The sequence below is a fragment of the Gymnodraco acuticeps genome, unplaced genomic scaffold (assembly GCF_902827175.1).
Source record: "Gymnodraco acuticeps unplaced genomic scaffold, fGymAcu1.1, whole genome shotgun sequence".
Lineage (NCBI taxonomy): Eukaryota > Metazoa > Chordata > Actinopteri > Perciformes > Bathydraconidae > Gymnodraco > Gymnodraco acuticeps.
The window spans coordinates 89722-111141 of NW_022990882.1; the positions used below are offsets into that span (position 1 = coordinate 89722).

The 21420-nt window shown below is 45.5% G+C and overlaps 1 protein-coding gene across 1 annotated transcript in view; it reads left to right on the plus strand.

The window, feature by feature from the left end:
- Window positions 1–21214, plus strand: part of LOC117557572 (bromodomain-containing protein 3-like) — a gene marked incomplete at its 3' end in the record, with an annotated part of 66553 nt that extends 45339 nt beyond the window's left edge. Inside the window, 4 exon segments of the mRNA XM_034233453.1 lie at window positions 14594–14698; window positions 14701–14762; window positions 20145–20543; window positions 21086–21214. Of these exon segments, the coding sequence (XP_034089344.1) occupies window positions 14594–14698; window positions 14701–14762; window positions 20145–20543; window positions 21086–21214 (695 nt within the window).
- Between the last annotated feature and the right edge of the window lie 206 nt (window positions 21215–21420).

Below are 21420 nucleotides of genomic sequence, written 5' to 3' on the forward strand. Positions count from 1 at the left end.
CTAAATATTAAACGAGTTAGAGGTGAAGAAACACAAAGCCAGAAATTGAAAAGAAAAGGCACCATCATGCTTCCCCTTAGAATAGGGTGGAAATTATGAAGACCCAAATTAGGAAGAGGGGACACGGGATACTAGTGAAGAGGGACAACAGTGAAAAAGCCCAACGTATCCAACATACTAGCACTCTCCAAAGAGACAGAAAGTCAAAGTATACGCCGAGAGGCACAACGTGACTACGAAAATGCACTCTCCTGTATAAATTAGTTAAAGGGAAAGGGGGTGAAAAACTAAACTAATCAAAAGAAGGAAGTAGAGAGGCCTAAGTGCCCTCTCCTAACAGTGCAGTGTTAATGGAACGCGATGAAGGCATCGCAGTGTTAATGGAACGCGGTGTTAATGGAACGCGGTGCAGTGTTAATGGAACGCGGTACAGTGTTAATGGAACGCGGTGCAGTGTTAATGGAACGCGGTGTTAATGGAACGCGGTGCAGTGTTAATGGAACGCAGTGTTAATGGAACGCGGTGTTAATGGAATGCGGTGTTAATGGAATGCGGTGCAGTGTTAATGGAACGCGGTACAGTGTTAATGGAACGCGGTGTTAATGGAACGCGATACAGTGTTAATGGAACGCGGTGTTAATGGAACGCAGTTTAGTGTTAATGGAACGCGGTGCAGTGTTAATGGAACGCGGTGTTAATGGAACGCGGTACAGTGTTAATGGAACGCGGTGTTAATGGAACGCGGTGCAGTGTTAAGGGAACGCGGTACAGTGTTAATGGAACGCGGTGCAGTGTTAAGGGAACGCGGTACAGTGTTAATGGAACGCGGTACAGTGTTAATGGAACGCGGTGCAGTGTTAAGGGAACGCGGTACAGTGTTAATGGAACGCGGTGCAGTGTTAATGGAATGCGGTGTTAATGGAACGCGGTGCAGTGTTAATGGAACGCGGTACAGTGTTAATGGAACGCGGTGCAGTGTTAATGGAACGCGGTGTTAATGGAACGCGGTGCAGTGTTAATGGAACGCAGTGTTAATGGAACGCGGTGTTAATGGAATGCGGTGCAGTGTTAAAGGAACGCGGTACAGTGTTCATGGAACGCGGTGTTAATGGAACGCGATACAGTGTTAATGGAACGCGGTGTTAATGGAACGCAGTTTAGTGTTAATGGAACGCGGTGTTAATGGAACGCGGTGCAGTGTTAATGGAACGCGGTGTTAATGGAACACGGTACAGTGTTAATGGAACGCGGTGTTAATGGAACGCGGTGCAGTGTTAAGGGAACGCGGTACAGTGTTAATGGAACGCGGTGCAGTGTTAAGGGAACGCGGTACAGTGTTAATGGAACGCGGTACAGTGTTAATGGAACGCGGTGCAGTGTTAATGGAACGCGGTGTTAATGGAACGCGGTGCAGTGTTAATGGAACGCGGTACAGTGTTAATGGAACGCGGTGCAGTGTTAATGGAACGCGGTGTTAATGGAACGCGGTGTTAATGGAACGCGGTGTTAATGGAACGCGGTGCAGTGTTAAGGGAACGCGGTACAGTGTTAATGGAACGCGGTGCAGTGTTAAGGGAACGCGGTACAGTGTTAATGGAACGCGGTGTTAATGGAACGCGGTACAGTGTTAATGGAAGGCGGTGCAGTGTTAATGGAACGCGGTGTTAATGGAACGCGGTGCAGTGTTAATGGAACGCGGTGCAGTGTTAATGGAACGCGGTACAGTGTTAATGGAACGCGGTGCAGTGTTAATGGAACGCGGTGCAGTGTTAATGGAACGCGGTGCAGTGTTAATGGAACGCGATGAAGGCATCGCAGTGTTAATGGAACGCGGTGCAGTGTTAATGGAACGCGATGAAGGCATCGCAGTGTTAATGGAACGCGGTGCAGTGTTAATGGAACGCGGTGCAGTGTTAATGAAACGCGATGAAGGCATCGCAGTGTTAATGGAACGCGGTGAAGTGTTAATGGAACGTTGTGCAGTTTTAACCTGTTAAGCACCATCCCCCCGCCCCCGGAAGGAAAAACGCATCATCTGCAGGAAACAGTGTCTGAGGGCTTCTTAATATTTAATTAACTATGAATGTTTCATATCCATGTAACAGGAAGAAACTCAGCTAACTGATGATATGAACCATTTTTAGCAAAAAAAACACAAGGCTAACGCTGAGCCTCTGAATTAGTCCTGAGCGAAAAAATGCTAACGCCTTTAGCACAGAAAACACGGTATAACACCCTTATTACTTATCGTAAATGCAAATCCAACCCATCGATTAGCATCGTGACAACACAGAATCGATAGGTATATATATCATCACTCCATGATAAGAACTTGCGACTTTATAAACAAAAACAGACATCACAACACGTGGCGCTAGTTAGCCAAAACGGCAATATGTCTTACCTCTGTTGTTTTCTGGTAAAAAGTGGTCTTCAATGGCATTAAAACGATAAAAACGCTGCTGGAGTTAATCCATAGGTTAATCCAATGTGTCTGTGTCCCTTTGAATGATTTCTGATAATCCATGAGCAATAAACCTGCTTTTCCGTTTTCAGATTTCAGAGCGTGAGAGAGGTTTCGCTTTAGGCAAACTGCATGCGCATAGCTCCCACTTTTTTTTGGTAACGTTGGTGTGTATGTGGAAATCCCCCTTCAATTCTATTGGCTCTAACGGTCAAAAAGAGATGTCAATCACCAAAATCGACCAATGGGTTCCAGAGAAACGGTAAAACCCCCATTTCCACCCAAATCACCTCAGAGGTGTTTTTGGTGTTTTTTTTTTTGTGCTAAATCTCTCTAAAAAGGTCAAACATCACTTGTTTTGCATCAATCTTGATACAGGGTACTTATTATATGTTGTACTTTGGATTCCTAAAGCTTTTAGTCTACCTTACCATCATCCAAGGTTAGTTTTCACTATAAGTACAAAATAATTTTTGGATGTTTTTTACCATGTTCAATCTGAATTTTCTTTCAAATAAAAAACATCTTTATTGATTCTGACTTTTCTACATCCAACTCACAGGTTTATCCTTACTTTGAGAATAAAGATTATTCATTTTCCCATTTTTAGAAGGGAAGATATGGTCATTTGTTCTGGGAATGTCATTTTCGAGCCTGAGACCTGAAAAACAGGGATGGGGTTTGACAGGTTAAAGGAACGCGGTGCAGTCATAATGGAACGCAGTGTTAACCTGTTGAGCCCCAAAAATGGCAACATCTGCAAGAAAAAGCTTCTGAGGTAGGGGTGTAACGGTTCACAGAATTCACGGTTCGGTACGTACCTCGGTTTGGGGGTCACGGTTCGGTACGGGTTCGGTACAACAAGACAAAGCAAAAAAAAAGTCCCAAATGCATAATTCCAGGTTTGTTGTTATTTACTTTTGAACAGTAGCAAGTTTGAGTTTAAAAATAAGAAACTCTAACATTTTGAATAATTAACTGTATTACACAGTTAAAAACAAACCACAAACAGCACCACACACACTCAGATGGCCATATTATCTATAATGGCTGATGTCAAACAAAAAGGTTTCATTAAGCTGTAAAACTAAAAAGAATGTCTTGAAAATATAACATCATAAATAATAAGAAATTGTTTCAAGAGCGCATAGCCGTTGAAAAACATATACCAAAAGCTTCCGTTATTAGGGCCCGAGCACGAGAGTGCTAGGACCCAACGGCGTCCTAGCACGAAGTGCAAGGATACCTATTGTTATTCGTGGAATTATTAGGGCCCGAGCACGAGAGTGCTAGGACCCAACGGCGTCCTAGCACGAAGTGCAAGGATACCTATTGTTATTCGTGGTATTATTATTATTTTTCTGCCAGCGTTTCCTGTTTTTGAGGCCTTTAAGACGCTGAAAAAGTTGTATAATTTTGCACAGATTCCAGAATCGGTGAAAAATACAATATTCTGGACTCAATTTTTTCACATTGTTCAACATGCTCTCTAGCGCCACCTATGGCCATTTCCGTTTTTGGAAAGATGTACAAAGTTGCACCGTAACTCCAAATGACCTGAAATTTTTCACACTTACTCGGGTGGACCTGCTCTACATATAAGGTCCAAGTACCCGTAAGCTCCGCCTACTTTATTTTTTTTTAAATTAGCATAATTTGAAAAACAGTTCAATATTCACTTAAATTTCAAATTTTGGTTTTTCAACACCAAACTCAGTATACAGTATCGCCGGAGGGTCAGACACATTATCGTAGGAAATGAGCATGTTCAGTTGATAAATGTGGTCGTCATTACTCTAAATGTCTTCGCAAAAAAGGCGGGGCTTAGATACAAATGCTCATAACTCATCAACAATGTACCAAAAAAACACACATTTTGGTGTTAAGGTTCAGTCTGTATTGGGGAAGAAGCACAAAAATTAATTTCCATTTTGGACTATAGGGGGCGCCAAAAACATGACAAATGTCTAACTCATGAACTGATGGACGAAATATTTTTATTTTTTTGTAGACATACTCTGGGGATGAGTATGGACTTATATTCAAAGTGTCACAACGAATGACAAATGTGGGCGTGGCCTGTACTTTTTTTTTTATGACGATGAGCTAAAATGGTTTTCGTAACGCAAAAATTGGTACACGAGTCACAGCCCACGACCTTTTCCATAATGTAAAAAAAAAACGTACATTTTCAAAAAAACTGCTCACTAGCGCCCCCTATTGTGTGGTAGTCGCATATAGTTTCTCAAAACTTCACGAATGTTGGCATAGATATTCCTCATGGAATTGCGGACATATTTGTACATACATTCCATTAGCCCCGCCCCCCAAAAAGTCGGCCATTTTGAAATATGTGCGTTTTTTATGCTTTTTAAGCACATTCGTGCGGATTCCTCCTAGGGGAATGATCGGAAAAATTCCAATCCAGGACACGTTCAGCCCCTATCCAATATGATACTTAATGGAGAAGAACATTTTTGATAGCTCAATCGTGGAGGTCGTAAGCTAACAGCGAATACACCATTGTTGACGATTTACATGTCGCTAATTACTCCAAATTACTCGGATATAGTTAATCCGATATTCACGAAACGCTGTATACATATTGCTATTAAGATTGCACACATATTTCAAATTGCCTTCCATTAGCCCCGCCCCCCAGAAAGTCGGCCATCTTTTAAAATGTGCGGTTTTCAGCCATTTTACGCACGTTCTTGCGAACTCCTCCTAGGGGAATGATCGGAAAAAATCCAATCCAGGACAAGTTCAGCCCATTTCCAATGTGATGCTAAATTGCGAAGGAATAGTTGATCGCTCAAACGACGACTTCGTAAGCTAACGGAGAACTTTCCATTTTTGACGATTTACATGTCCCAAATTACTCCAAACTACTCGCGTATACTTTTTCCAATATTCATGAAACGCTGTATACATATTGCTATTATGATTGCACACATATTTCAAATTGCCTTCCATTAGCCCCGCCCCCCAGGAAGTCGGCCATTTAGAAAAATGTGCGTTTTTCATGCATTTTAAGCACATTCTTGCAAACTGCTCCTAGGGGAATGATCGGAAAAATTCTAATCCAGCACTAGTTCAGCCCCTATCCAATATGATGCTAAATTGAGAAGAACGTTTTTTATAGCTCAATCGTGGAGGTCGTAAGCTAACAGCCAATACACCATTTATTACGATTTACATGTCACAAATGACTCCAAACTACTCGCGTATACTTTTTCCAATATTCACCAAACGCTGTATACATATTGCTATTATGATTGCACACATATTTCAAATTGCCTTCCATTAGCCCCGCCCACCAGAAAGTCAGCCATTTTGAAAAATGGCCGTTTTTCATGCATTTTAAGGACATTTCTGCAAACTCCTCATAGGGGAATGATCGGAACAATTCCAATCCAGGACAACTTCAGCGCATATCCAATGTCATGTTACATTGAGAAGGAATAGTCCTTCGCTCAAACGGGGAGCTCGTAGGCTAACGGAGAATGTACCATTTTTGACCAATTATATGTCAGATAAGCTACTGAGGCCTGCCTGTTTGCCTGGCACATCAACTCTCACACACACACACACACACACACACCTACTGTTTGTCCAACAACACCCTTTGCTGGCGGCATATTCATTACAACAGACACCTATACACTCGCTAACCCTAACCCACACACACACACACACACACACACACACACACACACACACACACACACACACACACACTGTTAGTCCAACAACGCCCTTTGCTGGCAGCATATTCATTACAAAAGACACTCGCTAACCCTAACCCTAACCCTAACCCTAATGTTTATTTGTAGATATCTCCTAAAGTCTACAAATAAAGTGTGACATGTAGGCCTGTTACATTTGTTATTGAGCGATATATATTATACACACTGTTCTGCTTTCTGCACTGCCCTCAGCAGCTGTTCTCACTGTAACATCACCTAACATCCAGGGGACATGTGATTAGTGAGTAAACAAACTGTAAAGGGCAGAAAGTCTGATGCACATTTGATCATCTCAAATAACTTATAATCACAACGGGAACAGTTTGCAGAGCTGTGCTTCATTTGACAGAAGTCCAGCCATGCGTCACGCCTCTTTTAAACATCACTGTTGGCTGAAATCGTCTCAGGAGAATACTTCAGTGTACCCTCGGTTATAGCTCCTCCAGAGACACTCCTCTCTCCTCTAAATCAGTGTATCCTCGGTTACGGCTCCTCCAGACAGCCTCCTCGATAATCGATCCTCGACGACCCTTTAGAGAAATTTGTTTTCCTTCGACATCCGTTTCCGGGTCGCTGCCGGAGCACCTTGGAGTCTGGGACGCGGAAATTAGAGAAATGACAAACGGCTCATTTCCCAGGACTCGCGCACGTCTGCTTGACGCCGGGACGACCTGCCGCCCTCCCCGACAGGCGCACGGACGCGAGGGCCCGCTCATCACTGCGCGCACAAGTGCGACCGCAGTTTTAATTCTTATTTTTCTGCTGGCGTTTCCTGTTTTTGAGGCCTTTAGGACGCTGAAAAAGTTGTATAATTTTGCACAGATTCCAGAATCGGTGAAAACTACAATATTCTGGACTCAATGTGTTCAAATTGTCCAACATGCTCTCTAGCGCCACCTATGGCCATTTCCGTTTTTGGAAAGATGTACAAAGTCGCACCGTAACTCCAAATGACCTGAAATTTTTCACACTTACTCGGGTGGACCTGCTCTACATATAAGGTCCAAGTACCCGTAAGCTCCGCCTACTTTATTTTTTTTTAAATTAGCATAATTTGAAAAACAGTTAAATATTCACTTAAATTTCAAATTTTGGTTTTTCAACACCAAACTCAGTATACAGTATCGCCGGAGGGTCAGACACATTATCGTAGGAAATGAGCATGTTCAGTCGATAAATGTGGCCCTCATTACTCTAAACGTGTTCGCAAAAAGGCGGGGCTTAGATAGAAATGCTCATAACTCATCAACAATGTACAAAAAAAAAACACACATTTTGGTGGTAATGTTCAATCTGTATTGGGAAATAGGCACAAGTAATTTCCATTTTGGACTATAGGGGGCGCCAAAAACATGACAAATGTATAACTCATGAACTGATGGACGAAATATATATATATTTTTTTAGACATACTCTGGGGATGAGTATGGACTTATATTTAAATTGTCACAACGAATGACAAATGTGGGCGTGGCCTGTACTTTTTTTTTTATGACGATGTGCTAAAATGTGTTTCGGTACGCAAAACTTGGTACACACGTCACAGCCCACGACCTTTTCAAGAATGTAAAAAAAAAACGTAATTTTTCTAAAATACTGCTCACTAGCGCCCCCTATTGTGTGGTAGTCTCATAGTTTCTCAGAACTTCACAAATTTTGGCACAGACATTCCTCATGGAATTGAAGACATATTTGTACATACATTCCATTAGCCCCGCCCCCCAACAAGTCGGCCATTTTGAAATATGTGCGTTTTTCAGCCATTTTAAGCACATTCTTGCACACTTCTCCTAGGGGAATGATCGGAAAAATTCCAATCCAGGACACGTTCAGCCCCTATCCAATATGAAACTTAATTGAGAAGCACATTTTTGAAAAATTACTCGTGGAGGTCGTAAGCTAACAGCGAATACACCATTTTTGACGATTTACATGTCGCAAATTACTCCAAACTTCTCGGATATAGTTATTCCGATATTCACGAAACGCTGTATACATATTGCTATTATGATTGCACACATATTTCACATTGCCTTCCATTAGCCCCGCCCCCCAGAAAGTGGGCCATTTTGAAAAATGTGCGTTTTTCAGCCATTTTACGCACGTTCTTGCAAACTCCTCCTAGGGGAATGATCAGAAAAATTCCCATGCAGGACACGTTTAGCCCCTATCCAATAGGATACTTAATTCAGGAGCACATTTTTGAAAAATTACTCGTGGAGGTCGTAGGCTAACAGCGAATACACCATTTTTGACTATTCACATGGCGCAAATTGCTCCAAACTGGTCGCATATAGTTTTTCCGATATTCACGAAACGCTGTATACATATTGCTATTATGATTGCACACATATTTCAAATTGCCTTCCATTAGCCCCGCCCCCCATAAAGTCGGCCATTTTGAAAAATGTGCGTTTTTTCAGCCATTTTTACGCACGTTCTTGCAAACTCCTCCTAGGGGAATGATCAGAAAAATTCCAATGCAGGACAGGTTTAGCCCCTATCCAATAGGATACTTAATTCAGGAGCACATTTTTGAAAAATTACTCGTGGAGGTCGTAGGCTAATAGCGAATATACCATTTTTGACGATTTACATGTTGCAAATTACTCCAAACTACTCGGATACAGTTGTTCCGATATTCACGAAACGCTGTATACATATTGCTATTATGATTGCACATATATTTCAAATTGCCTTCCATTAGCCCCGCCCCCCATAAAGTCGGCCATTTTGAAAATGTGCGTTTTTCAGCCATTTTACGCACGTTCTTGCAAACTTCTCCTAGGGGAATGATCAGAACAATTCCAATGCAGGACAGGTTTAGCCCCTATCCAATAGGATACTTAATTCAGGAGCACATTTTTGAAAAATTACTCGTGGAGGTCGTAGGCTAACAGCGAATACACCATTTTTGACGATTCACATGTCACAAATTACTCCAAATTACTCCAAACTACTCGCGTATACTTTTTCCAATATTCACGAAACGCTGTATACATATTGCTATTATGATTGCACACATATTTCAAATTGCCTTCCATTAGCCCCGCCCCCCAGAAAGTCGGCCATTTTGAAAAATGTGCGGTTTTCAGCCATTTTACGCACGTTCTTGCCAACTCCTCCTAGGGGAATGATCGGAAAAATTCCAATCCAGGACAACTTCAGCGCATATCCAATGTCATGCTACATTGAGAAGGAATAGTCTTTCGCTCAAACGGGGAGCTCGTAGGCTAACGGAGAATGTACCATTTTTGACCCATTATATGTCAGATAAGCTACTGAGCCCTGCCTGTCTGCCTGGCACATCAACTCTCACACACACACACACACACACACACACACACACACACACACACACACACACACACACACACACACACACACACACACACACACACACACACACACACACACACCCCCTCACTAACCCTAACCCTAACCCTAATGTTTATTTGTAGATATCTCCTAAAGCCTACAGATAAAGTGTGACATGTAGGCCTGTTACATTTGTTATTGAGCGATATATATTATACACACTGTTCTGCTTTCTGCACTGCCCTCAGCAGCTGTTCTCACTGTAACATCACCTAACATCCAGGGGACATGTGATTAGTGAGTAAACAAACTGTAAAGGGCAGAAAGTCTGATGCACATTTGATCATCTCAAATAACTTATAATCACAACGGGAACAGTTTGCAGAGCTGTGCTTCATTTGACAGAAGTCCAGCCATGCGTCACGTCTCTTTTAAACATCACTGTTGGCTGAAATCGTCTCAGGAGAATACTTCAGTGTACCCTCGGTTATAGCTCCTCCAGAGACACTCCTTTCTCCTCTAAATCAGTGTATCCTCGGTTACGGCTCCTCCAGACAGCCTCCTCGATAATCGATCCTCGACGAGCCTTTAGAGAAATTTGTTTTCCTTCCACATCCGTTTCCGGGTCGCTGCCGGAGCACCTGGGAGTCTGGGACGCGAAAATTAGAGAAATGACAAACGGCTCATTTCCCAGGACTCGCGCACGTCTGCTTGACGCCGGGACGACCTGCCGCCCTCCCCGACAGGCGCACGGACGCGAGGGCCCGCTCATCACTGCGCGCACAAGTGCGACCGCAGTTTTAATTTATTTTGGTCTCTCGGCTCATGTCTCTTGGCTTCTTAAAAACAGCGGGGATCAGCTGCTGAACTGCTACTGTCTTTTGCCGGGCTCCGGTGATTGGCAAATCTGGCTGATGCCTTCTGATATGATGTAGCATGTTTGGCGTGTGTTCCCATTAGCATACCGCACCGCTATCGAACAACGCCGACACACCGTCCTCGTCCGTTCCACCATTCGCACTCCATCGTTATTGTAGTCCACAGGAAACCCGAAATGTTCCCACACAGCTGATTTAAAAGAAGCAGGTGGGTTCTAGCTCCTGTGTGTTATCTGAAATCGCCAGACTAACTTTTCTTCTTCTTGTATTTTGTTCGTTTTGTTGTTGTGTTTCTTCTTGTTCTTCATTTGTTGTTTAAGGGCGGCTGGCAAACAGCTTTTAGGCGCAATACCGCCCCCTGGATTATATATAGTGTAGTGGATACTGCCCTGAATGACAGACTTTTTTCCCACTCGTAAAAAAAAAGGCGCATTCGTCGTGTGACTGCATGTGCCGAATCCTGACATCCGAACCGTGACGGTACGGGACGGATACCGTTACACCCCTAGTCTGAGGGCTTCTTAACATTTAAAAACCTATTAATGTGTCATACTCACTTAACGGGAAGAAACTCAGCTATCAGACAATATTAACCAGTTTTAGCAAAACGAAACTTAAGGGTAATAACAAAGGCTCTGAATTAGCCCTGAGTGAAAAAATGCTAACAACCTTAGCACAGAACTCACGTTAAAATACCCTTATTACTTATGGTATCTGCACAAACAAGATATCGATTGCACAGATTCGACAGGTATTGGTATCATTACTGATTACGATCCGAACTCGCGACATGAGAAGCTAACAAAGACATCACACCACGTAGCATTAGGTAGCCAACACGGGACATTGTCTTACCTTTGTTGTTTTCTGATCTAAAGTGGTCTTCAATGGCATTAAAACGATAAAAACGCTGCTGAAGGTTAATCCATAGGTTAATCCAATGTGTCTGCGTCCCTTTGAATGATTTCTGATCATCCATGAGCAATAAAACTAGTTTTCAGATTTCAGAGCAGAAGATAGGTTTCGCTTTGGGCAAACTGCGTGCGCATAGCTCTCATTTCTCAATGGTAACGTGTGTGTGGAAATTCCCCTTATATTCTATTGGCTCTAACGGTTAAAAAGAGATGTCAATCACCAAAATCGACCAATGGGTTCTAGAGAAACGGCAAATACACCCATTTCCACCCAAATCACCTCAGAGGTGGAGTTTTTTCTTCTAAATCTGTCTAAAAAGGTCAAAGGTCACTTGTTTTGCATCAATCTTGATACAGGGTACTTATTATATGTTTTACTTTGGATTCCTAAAGCTTTTAGTCTACCTTACCATCATCCAAGGTTAGTTTTCACTATAAGTAATGGGTTGTTTTTGGACGGACACTATATTTACATTATTTTACCAAGTTCAATCTGAATTTACTTTAAGATAAAAAAAATCTATATTGATTCTGACTTTTCTACATCCAACTCACAGGTTTATCATTACTTTGAGAAAAAAGATGATAAATGTACCCCTTTTAGAAGGGAAGTTATTTGTCATTTGTTCTGGGAATGTCATTTTCGAACGCGGTGCAGTGTTAAGGGAACGCAGTGTTAATGGAACGCGGTGCAGTGTTAAGGGAACGTGGTGCAGTGTTAAGGGAACGCGGTGCAGTGTTAGGGGAACGCGGTGCAGTGTTAAGGGAACGCGGTGCAGTGTTAAGGGAACGCTGTGCAGTGTTAAGGGAACGCTGTGCAGTGTTAATGGAACTCGGTGCTGTGGGGAACGCGGTGCAGTGTTAATGGAACGCGGTGCAGTGTTAAGGGAACGCGGTGCAGTGTTAAGGGAACGCGGTGCAGTGTTAATGGAACGCGGTGCAGTGTTAATGGAACGCGTTGCAGTGTTAAGGGAACGCGTTGCAGTGTTAAGGGAACGCGTTGCAGTGTTAAGGGAACGCGTTGCAGTGTTAAGGGAACGCGGTGCTGTGTTAAGGGAACGCGGTGCAGTGTTAAGGGAACGCGGTGCAGTGTTAATGGAACGCGGTGCAGTGTTAAGGGAACGCGGTGCAGTGTTAAGGGAACGCGGTGCAGTGCTAATGGAACGCGGTGCAGTGCTAATGGAACGCGTTGCAGTGTTAATGGAACGCGGCGCAGTGTTAATGGAACGCGTTGCAGTGTTAATGGAACGCGGCGCAGTGTTAATGGAACGCGTTGCAGTGTTAAGGGAACGCGTTGCAGTGTTAAGGGAATGCGTTGCAGTGTTAAGGGAACGCGGTGCAGTGCTAATGGAACGCGGTGCAGTGCTAATGGAACGCGTTGCAGTAGGGCTGTGCAATTAATCGTATTTTAATCGTATTTTAATCGCGATTACGATTATGGCTTGCGACGATTATGAAAACAGCATAATTGACAAAATACGATTATTTTGCTGGGTGCGCTTTCGCCCCTCCCTAAAAGCCCACTCGGCCACGTGGGACTGACATGTGTTGTGAGTGTTCAGCGCGAGCGAAGATGTCAGAACAAGAGCAGCAACTCGTTAAAAAGAAGGGTAAAACTATTTCCACTATTTGCAAGTACTTTGCCATTACATTCCACATCGCTAAAGATATGTGCCCAGTTAGCACTGTTAGCAACCAGGGCTTTAAGCAACTTGTCAACACGTTGGACAAGCGTTACGCGATGCCGTCTCGGTATTATTTCAGCAGGTCTGCGCTGCCTGCGCTATGTGACAAATGCCGTGGGGAAGTTGAGAGAGATGTGGCTTCAGCTGACTACTTTGCGACCACAACGGACCTATGGTCTAGCCCAGGGGTGCCCAACCAGTCGATCGCAAGATGTGTCTAAAAATAGAACAACAATATTCTGTTTTATCGTTAATGTCCTGTAACATAATCTTCCTGTGCCAGAATAATGCACATGAACGCATCAAAGCTTTGTGATTGGCCGGCGTCACCCCATGTGTCAGGGCGTGGCTGAGGGTCTTCAGTACAGGTGGCAATATCGTCACCTGCCTGCGCTCATCTCTGAAACCAGACCATGTAAACAGGCTGTTGTTTCTTGCAAAACATCTTTAAGAGATGACACGAGCAGCCCTACCAGCATTTGCCATGGTGGCCTAAACATTTTTATTTGGTCTTAAATTGTAGTTCAACATTTATTTCCTGTTACTTCTGGACCATGACGGTTGGCCAGTCTTCAACGTTTAACTGAGTGGAATAATGAATATGTTTTACCAAAATGTTGGCTATATGTTAAGGAGTTTTCAGTAGGTTGTGACATTGCACTGCAACATGTTTGATTTAATTTATTTTGGTCTAATTTATTTGTATTTATCATATTAATAATATATGTTTAGTATGGTTTTGGAAGTGTGCTCCAACATATTTGTTGATCTTGTTTATTGGTAAAATATTATTTGTTTTAAAGTTCAATAAATGGTCAATGAATAATCGTCAAAATAATCGTGATATCAATTATTGACCCAAATAATCGTGATTATGATTTTTGCCATAATCGCACAGCCCTACGTTGCAGTGTTAATGGAACGCGGTGCAGTGTTAATGGAACGCGTTGCAGTGTTAATGGAACGCGTTGCAGTGTTAAGGGAACGCGTTGCAGTGTTAATGGAACGCGTTGCAGTGTTAAGGGAACGCGTTGCAGTGTTAAGGGAACGCGTTGCAGTGTTAATGGAACGCGTTGCAGTGTTAAGGGAACGCGTTGCAGTGTTAAGGGAACGCGTTGCAGTGTTAATGGAACGCGTTGCAGTGTTAAGGGAACGCGGTGCAGTGTTAATGGAACGCGTTGCAATGTTAAGGGAACGCGGTGCAGTGTTAATGGAACGCCTTGCAGTGTTAATGGAACGCCTTGCAGTGTTAAGGGAACGCGGTGCAGTGTTAATGGAACGCGTTGCAATGTTAAGGGAACGCGGTGCAGTGTTAATGGAACGCCTTGCAGTGTTAAGGGAACGCGGTGCAGTGTTAATGGAACGCGTTGCAGTGTTAAGGGAACGCGTTGCAGTGTTAATGGAACACGGTGCAGTGTTATTGGAACGCGGTGCAGTGTTAAGGGAACGCGGTGCAGTGTTAATGGAACGCAGTACATAAACACAGTGCAGTACAGAATGTTAATGAAACACAATGCACTGCATAAATGTTGTATTTAAATGTTGAAGAGGATTACTAACAGTACTTCCTGTCTCTCTCTCTCAGTGAGTCAGCAGGCGGAGTCCTCGGCCTCCCCTCCCCCCTCATACCCGTCTCCCTCCCCCTCTCTGACACCTGTCATCTCAGCCACGCCCACACCTGTTCAGACCACGCCCCTGTCTCCGCCCCGCAGCTCCCGGCAACCATGATGCCGTCTGCACAGCCGGTCGTCAAGGTAACAGCATCACATGACCCCAGATATACCCGTCTCTCTCTACCTGTCTCTCTATACCTGTATACCTGTCGTCTCTCTCTACCTGTATCTCTCTATACCTGTATACCTGTCGTCTCTCTCTACCTGTATCTCTCTATACCTGTATACCTGTCGTCTCTCTCTACCTGTATCTCTCTATACCTGTATACCTGTCGTCTCTCTCTACCTGTATCTCTCTATACCTGTATACCTGTCGTCTCTCTCTACCTGTATCTCTCTCTACCTGTCTCTCTACCTGTATACCTGTCGTCTCTCTCTCCCTGTCTCTCTACCTGCATACCTGTCGTCTATCTCTACCTGTTTCTTTCTACCTGTATACCTGTCGTCTCTCTCGACCTGTATACCTGTCGTCTCTCTCTACCTGTCTCTCTCTACCTGTATACCTGTCGTCTCTCTCTACCTGTATACCTGTCGTCTCTCTCTACCTGTCTCTCTCTACCTGTATACCTGTCGTCTCTCTCTACCTGCATACCTGTCGTCTATCTCTACCTGTTTCTTTCTACCTGTATACCTGTCGTCTCTCTCTACCTGTATACCTGTCGTCTCTCTCTACCTGTCTCTCTCTACCCGTCTCTCTCTAGCTGTCTCTCTATACCTGTCGTCTCTCTCTACCTGTCTCTCTATACCTGTATACCTGTCGTCTCTCTCTACCTGTCTCTTTCTACCTGTATACCTGTCGTCTCTCTCTACATGTCTCTCTCTACCTGTATACCTGTCGTCTCTCTACCTGTCTCTCTCTACCTGTATACCTGTCGTCTCTCTCTACCTGTATACCTGTCGTCTCTCTACCTGTCTCTCTCTACCTGTATACCTGTCGTCTCTCTCTACCTGTATACCTGTCGTCTCGCTCTACCTGTCTCTTTCTACCTGTATACCTGTCGTCTCTCTCTACCTGTCTCTATATACCTGTATACCTGTCCGTCTCTCTCTACCTGTATCTCTCTATACCTGTATACCTGTCGTGTCTCTCTACCTGTCTCTCTATACCTGTATACCTGTCGTCTCTCTCTACCTGTCTCTCTCTACCTGTATACCTGTCGTCTCTCTCTACCTCTATCTCTCTATACCTGTATACCTGTCGTCTCTCTCTACCTGTATCTCTCTATACCTGTATACCTGTCGTCTCTCTCTACCTGTATCTCTCTATACCTGTATACCTGTCGTCTCTCTCTACCTGTCTCTCTCTACCTGTATACCTGTCGTCTCTCTCTACCTCTATCTCTCTATACCTGTATACCTGTCGTCTCTCTCTACCTGTATCTCTCTATACCTGTATACCTGTCGTCTCTCTCTACCTCTATCTCTCTATACCTGTATACCTGTCGTCTCTCTCTACCTGTATCTCTCTATACCTGTATACCTGTCGTCTCTCTCTACCTGTATCTCTCTATACCTGTATACCTGTCGTCTCTCTCTACCTGTATCTCTCTATACCTGTATACCTGTCGTCTCTCTCTACCTGTATCTCTCTCTACCTGTATACCTGTCGTCTCTCTCTCCCTGTCTCTCTACCTGCATACCTGTCGTCTCTCTCTACCTGTATCTCTCTCTACCTGTCTCTCTACCTGTATACCTGTCGTCTCTCTCTCCCTGTCTCTCTACCTGCATACCTGTCGTCTATCTCTACCTGTTTCTTTCTACCTGTATACCTGTCGTCTCTCTCGACCTGTATACCTGTCGTCTCTCTCTACCTGTCTCTCTCTACCTGTATACCTGTCGTCTCTCTCTACCTGCATACCTGTCGTCTATCTCTACCTGTTTCTTTCTACCTGTATACCTGTCGTCTCTCTCTACCTGCATACCTGTCGTCTCTCTCTCCCTGTCTCTCTACCTGCATACCTGTCGTCTCTCTCTACCTGTATACCTGTCGTCTCTCTCTACCTGTCTCTCTCTACCCGTCTCTCTCTAGCTGTCTCTCTATACCTGTCGTCTCTCTCTACCTGTCTCTCTATACCTGTATACCTGTCGTCTCTCTCTACCTGTCTCTTTCTACCTGTATACCTGTCGTCTCTCTCTACATGTCTCTCTCTACCTGTATACCTGTCGTCTCTCTACCTGTCTCTTTCTACCTGTATACCTGTCGTCTCTCTCTACCTGTATACCTGTCGTCTCTCTACCTGTCTCTCTCTACCTGTATACCTGTCGTCTCTCTCTACCTGTATACCTGTCGTCTCGCTCTACCTGTATACCTGTCGTCTCTCTACCTGTCTCTCTCTACCTGTATACCTGTCGTCTCTCTCTACCTGTATACCTGTCGTCTCTCTCTACCTGTCTCTCTATACCTGTATACCTGTCGTCTCTCTCTACCTGTATACCTGTCGTCTCTCTCTACCTGTATACCTGTCGTCTCGCTCTACCTGTCTCTCTATACCTGTATACCTGTCGTCTCTCTCTACCTGTCTCTCTATACCTGTATACCTGTCGTCTCTCTCTACCTGTCTCTCTATACCTGTATACCTGTCGTCTCTCTCTACCTGTCTCTCTACCTGTATACCTGTCGTCTCTCTACCTGTCTCTCTCTACCTGTATACCTGTCGTCTCTCTCTACCTGTATACCTGTCGTCTCGCTCTACCTGTCTCTCTATACCTGTATACCTGTCGTCTCTCTCTACCTGTCTCTCTATACCTGTATACCTGTCGTCTCTCTCTACCTGTCTCTCTATACCTGTATACCTGTCGTCTCTCTCTACCTGTCTCTCTACCTGTATACCTGTCGTCTCTCTACCTGTCTCTCTCTACCTGTATACCTGTCGTCTCTCTCTACCTGTATACCTGTCGTCTCGCTCTACCTGTCTCTCTATACCTGTATACCTGTCGTCTCTCTCTACCTGTCTCTCTATACCTGTATACCTGTCGTCTCTCTCTACCTGTCTCTCTATACCTGTATACCTGTCGTCTCTCTCTACCTGTATACCCGTCTCTCTCTACCTGTATCTCTCTACCTGTATACCTGTGTCTCTCTACCTGTATACCCGTCTCTCTCTACCTGTATACCCGTCTCTCTCTACCTGTATACCCGTCACCTGTATACCCGTCTCTCTCTACCTGTATACCCGTCTCTCTCTACCTGTATACCCGTCTCTCTCTACCTGTATACCCGTCTCTCTCTACCTGTATACCCGTCTCTCTCTACCTGTATACCCGTCACCTGTATACCCGTCTCTCTCTACCTGTATACCCGTCTCTCTCTACCTGTATACCCGTCTCTCTCTACCTGTATACCCGTCTCTCTCTACCTGTATACCCGTCTCTCTCTACCTGTATACCCGTCTCTCTCTAACTGTATACCCGTCTCTCTCTACCTGTATACCCGTCTCTCTCTACCTGTATACCCGTCTCTCTCTACCTGTTTCGATGGCAGTCTTGCTACCTGTCCGTCTCAATCTTTATATATTGAAATGGTTCTACACCTGTCTATCTCTCTCACACCTGTCTGTCTCTCACATCTGTCTCTCACACCTGTCCGTCTCTCACATCTGTCTCTCCCTCCCCGTCTGTCTCTCACACCTGTCTGTCTCTCCTTCCCCGTCTGTCTCTCATATCTGTCTGTCTCTCCCTCCCTCATATCTGTCTGTCTCTCCCTCTCCGTCTGTCTCTCACACCTTCCCCGTCTGTCTCTCACACCTGTCTCACACCTGTCTGTCTCTCACATCTGTCTGTCTGTCCCTCCCCGTCCGTCTCTCACACCTGTCTCTCCCTCCCCGTCTCTCTCTCACACCTGTCAGTCTCTCACATCTGTCTGTCTCTCACATCTGTCTGTCTCTCCCTCCCCGTCCGTCTCTCACACCTGTCTGTCTCTCACACCTGTCTGTCTCTCACATCTGTCTCTCACACCTGTCCGTCTCTCACATCTGTCTCTCCCTCCCCGTCTGTCTCTCACACCTGTCTGTCTCTCCTTCCCCGTCTGTCTCTCATATCTGTCTGTCTCTCCCTCCCTCATATCTGTCTGTCTCTCCCTCTCCGTCTGTCTCTCACACATGTGTCTCCCCGTCTGTCTCTCACACCTGTCTGTCTCTCACATCTGGCTGTCTCTCCTTCCCCGTCTGTCTCTCACACCTGTCTCTCCCCGTCTGTCTCTCACACCTGTGTCTCCCCGTCTGTCTCTCACACCTGTCTGTCTCTCACATCTGGCTGTCTCTCCTTCCCCGTCTGTCTCTCACACCTGTCTCTCCCCGTCTGTCTCTCACACCTGTGTCTCCCCGTCTGTCTCTCACACCTGTCTGTCTCTCACATCTGGCTGTCTCTCCTTCCCCGTCTGTCTCTCACACCTGTCTCTCCCCGTCTGTCTCTCACACCTGTGTCTCCCCGTCTGTCTCTCACACCTGTCTGTCTCTCATATCTGTCTGTCTCTCCCTCCCTCATATCTGTCTGTCTCTCCCTCTCCGTCTGTCTCTCACACCTGTCTCTCCCCGTCTGTCTCTCACACCTGTGTCTCCCCGTCTGTCTCTCACACCTGTCTGTCTCTCATATCTGTCTGTCTCTCCCTCCCTCATATCTGTCTGTCTCTCCCTCTCCGTCTGTCTCTCACACCTGTCTCTCCCCGTCTGTCTCTCACACCTGTGTCTCCCCGTCTGTCTCTCACACCTGTCTGTCTCTCATATCTGTCTGTCTCTCCCTCCCTCATATCTGTCTGTCTCTCCTTCCCCGTCTGTCTCTCACACCTGTCTCTCCCCGTCTGTCTCTCACACCTGTGTCTCCCCGTCTGTCTCTCACACCTGTCTGTCTCTCCCTCCCTCATATCTGTCTGTCTCTCCCTCTCCGTCTGTCTCTCACACCTGTGTCTCCCCGTCTGTCTCTCACACCTGTCTGTCTCTCACATCTGGCTGTCTCTCCTTCCCCGTCTGTCTCTCACACCTGTCTGTCTCTCACATCTGTCTGTCTGTCCCTCCCCGTCCGTCTCTCACACCTGTCTCTCCCTCCCCGTCTCTCTCTCACACCTGTCAGTCTCTCACATCTGTCTGTCTCTCCCTCCCCGTCCGTCTCTCACACCTGTCTGTCTCTCACACCTGTCTCTCCCTCCCCGTCTCTCTCTCACACCTGTCTGTCTCTCCCTCCCCGTCTCTCTCTCACACCTGTCAGTCTCTCACACCTGTCTGTCTCTCACACCTGTCTCTCCCTCCCCGTCTCTCTCTCACACCTGTCTGTCTCTCCCTCCCCGTCTCTCTCTCACACCTGTCAGTCTCTCACATCTGTCTGTCTCTCACATCTGTCTGTCTCTCCCTCCCCGTCCGTCTCTCACACCTGTCTGTCTCTCACACCTGTCTCTCCCTCCCCGTCTGTCTCTCACACCTGTCTGTCTCTCTCTCCCCATCTGTCTCTCACATCTGTCTGTGTCTTCAACAGAAGAAAGGTGTGAAGAGGAAAGCCGACACCACCACCCCGACCACGTCAGCCATCTCTGCAGGACGAGCCGACTCTCCGTCCGCTCAGGACACTAAGCCTCCCAAACTGGCCCTGTCGAGGCGTGAAGCGGCCGCCCGGCCCGCTAAGACCCGGCGTGAGACGGTGGAGGAGGTGGCGGTGGGCGAGGTGGGGGCCGCCGGAGGGGGGGTGGCCGCCAGGAGTAAGGGCGGGAAGCTGGGCGAGCAAATGAAACACTGCGACGCCATCCTGAAGGAAATGCTCTCCAAGAAACACGCCGCCTACGCCTGGCCCTTCTACAAGCCGGTGGACGCAGAGGCGCTGGAGCTGCACGACTACCACGACATCATCAAACACCCCATGGACCTCAGCAGCGCGCGGGTAAACACACACTTTTTTTCAAGGATTCAAGGCTTTTATTGTCACGTGTACATAGCTACAGTGTAGTTATGACAAGGACATTCTGAGGTCACAGGCTCCTCCAACAGTGCAACACAATAAAACAGATAATAGTGCAATTAATAAAATGAAATATAATATTACTTTTAAGTATATAATAATAATGTCAGGGTTTAGGACTAATTCCTGCACCACTCTATTGTAGCTCTCATTCAATACCACACCAAGCACACTTTTTGATTATTGCAGAAACATGCCAGGGTTTAGGACTAATTCCTCTCATTCAATACCACACCTACATTCCCATTAGTCACTGCGACACACAGCCATGGGTTATGAGTGTCCAGGTTAAAGATGGTGGTGAACTCCATGTTTAAGGATCAGCCGTATGACCAATAAAAGCCTTGAACCTTGAGCAGTCCACAGTTGCACCATCTTTGTGTTTTGTGTCTGCATATTGTTCTAGCATGGGGAACTCAGAGTTCATACAGCTTCTTCATCTCTGCATTTTGTCTCCCCAACAGAAAAAGATGGATAAAGGAGAGTACAGTGATCCTCAAAGTTTTGCAACGGACGTCAGGTTAATGTTCTCCAACTGTTACAAGTACAACCCTCCGGACCACGAGGTGGTGGCCATGGCCCGTAAGCTACAGGTGTGTAAACCCTCCAGAACTCTCAACACCCCATTCAGGGGTCTCTGTAGTCACCATTATCTCTTCAGGGGTCTCTGTAATCACCATTATCTCTTCAGGGGTCTCTGTAGTCACCATTATCTCTTCAGGGGTCTCTGTAATCACCATTATCTCTTCAGGGGTCTCTGTAATCACCATTATCTCTTCAGGGGTCTCTGTAATCACCA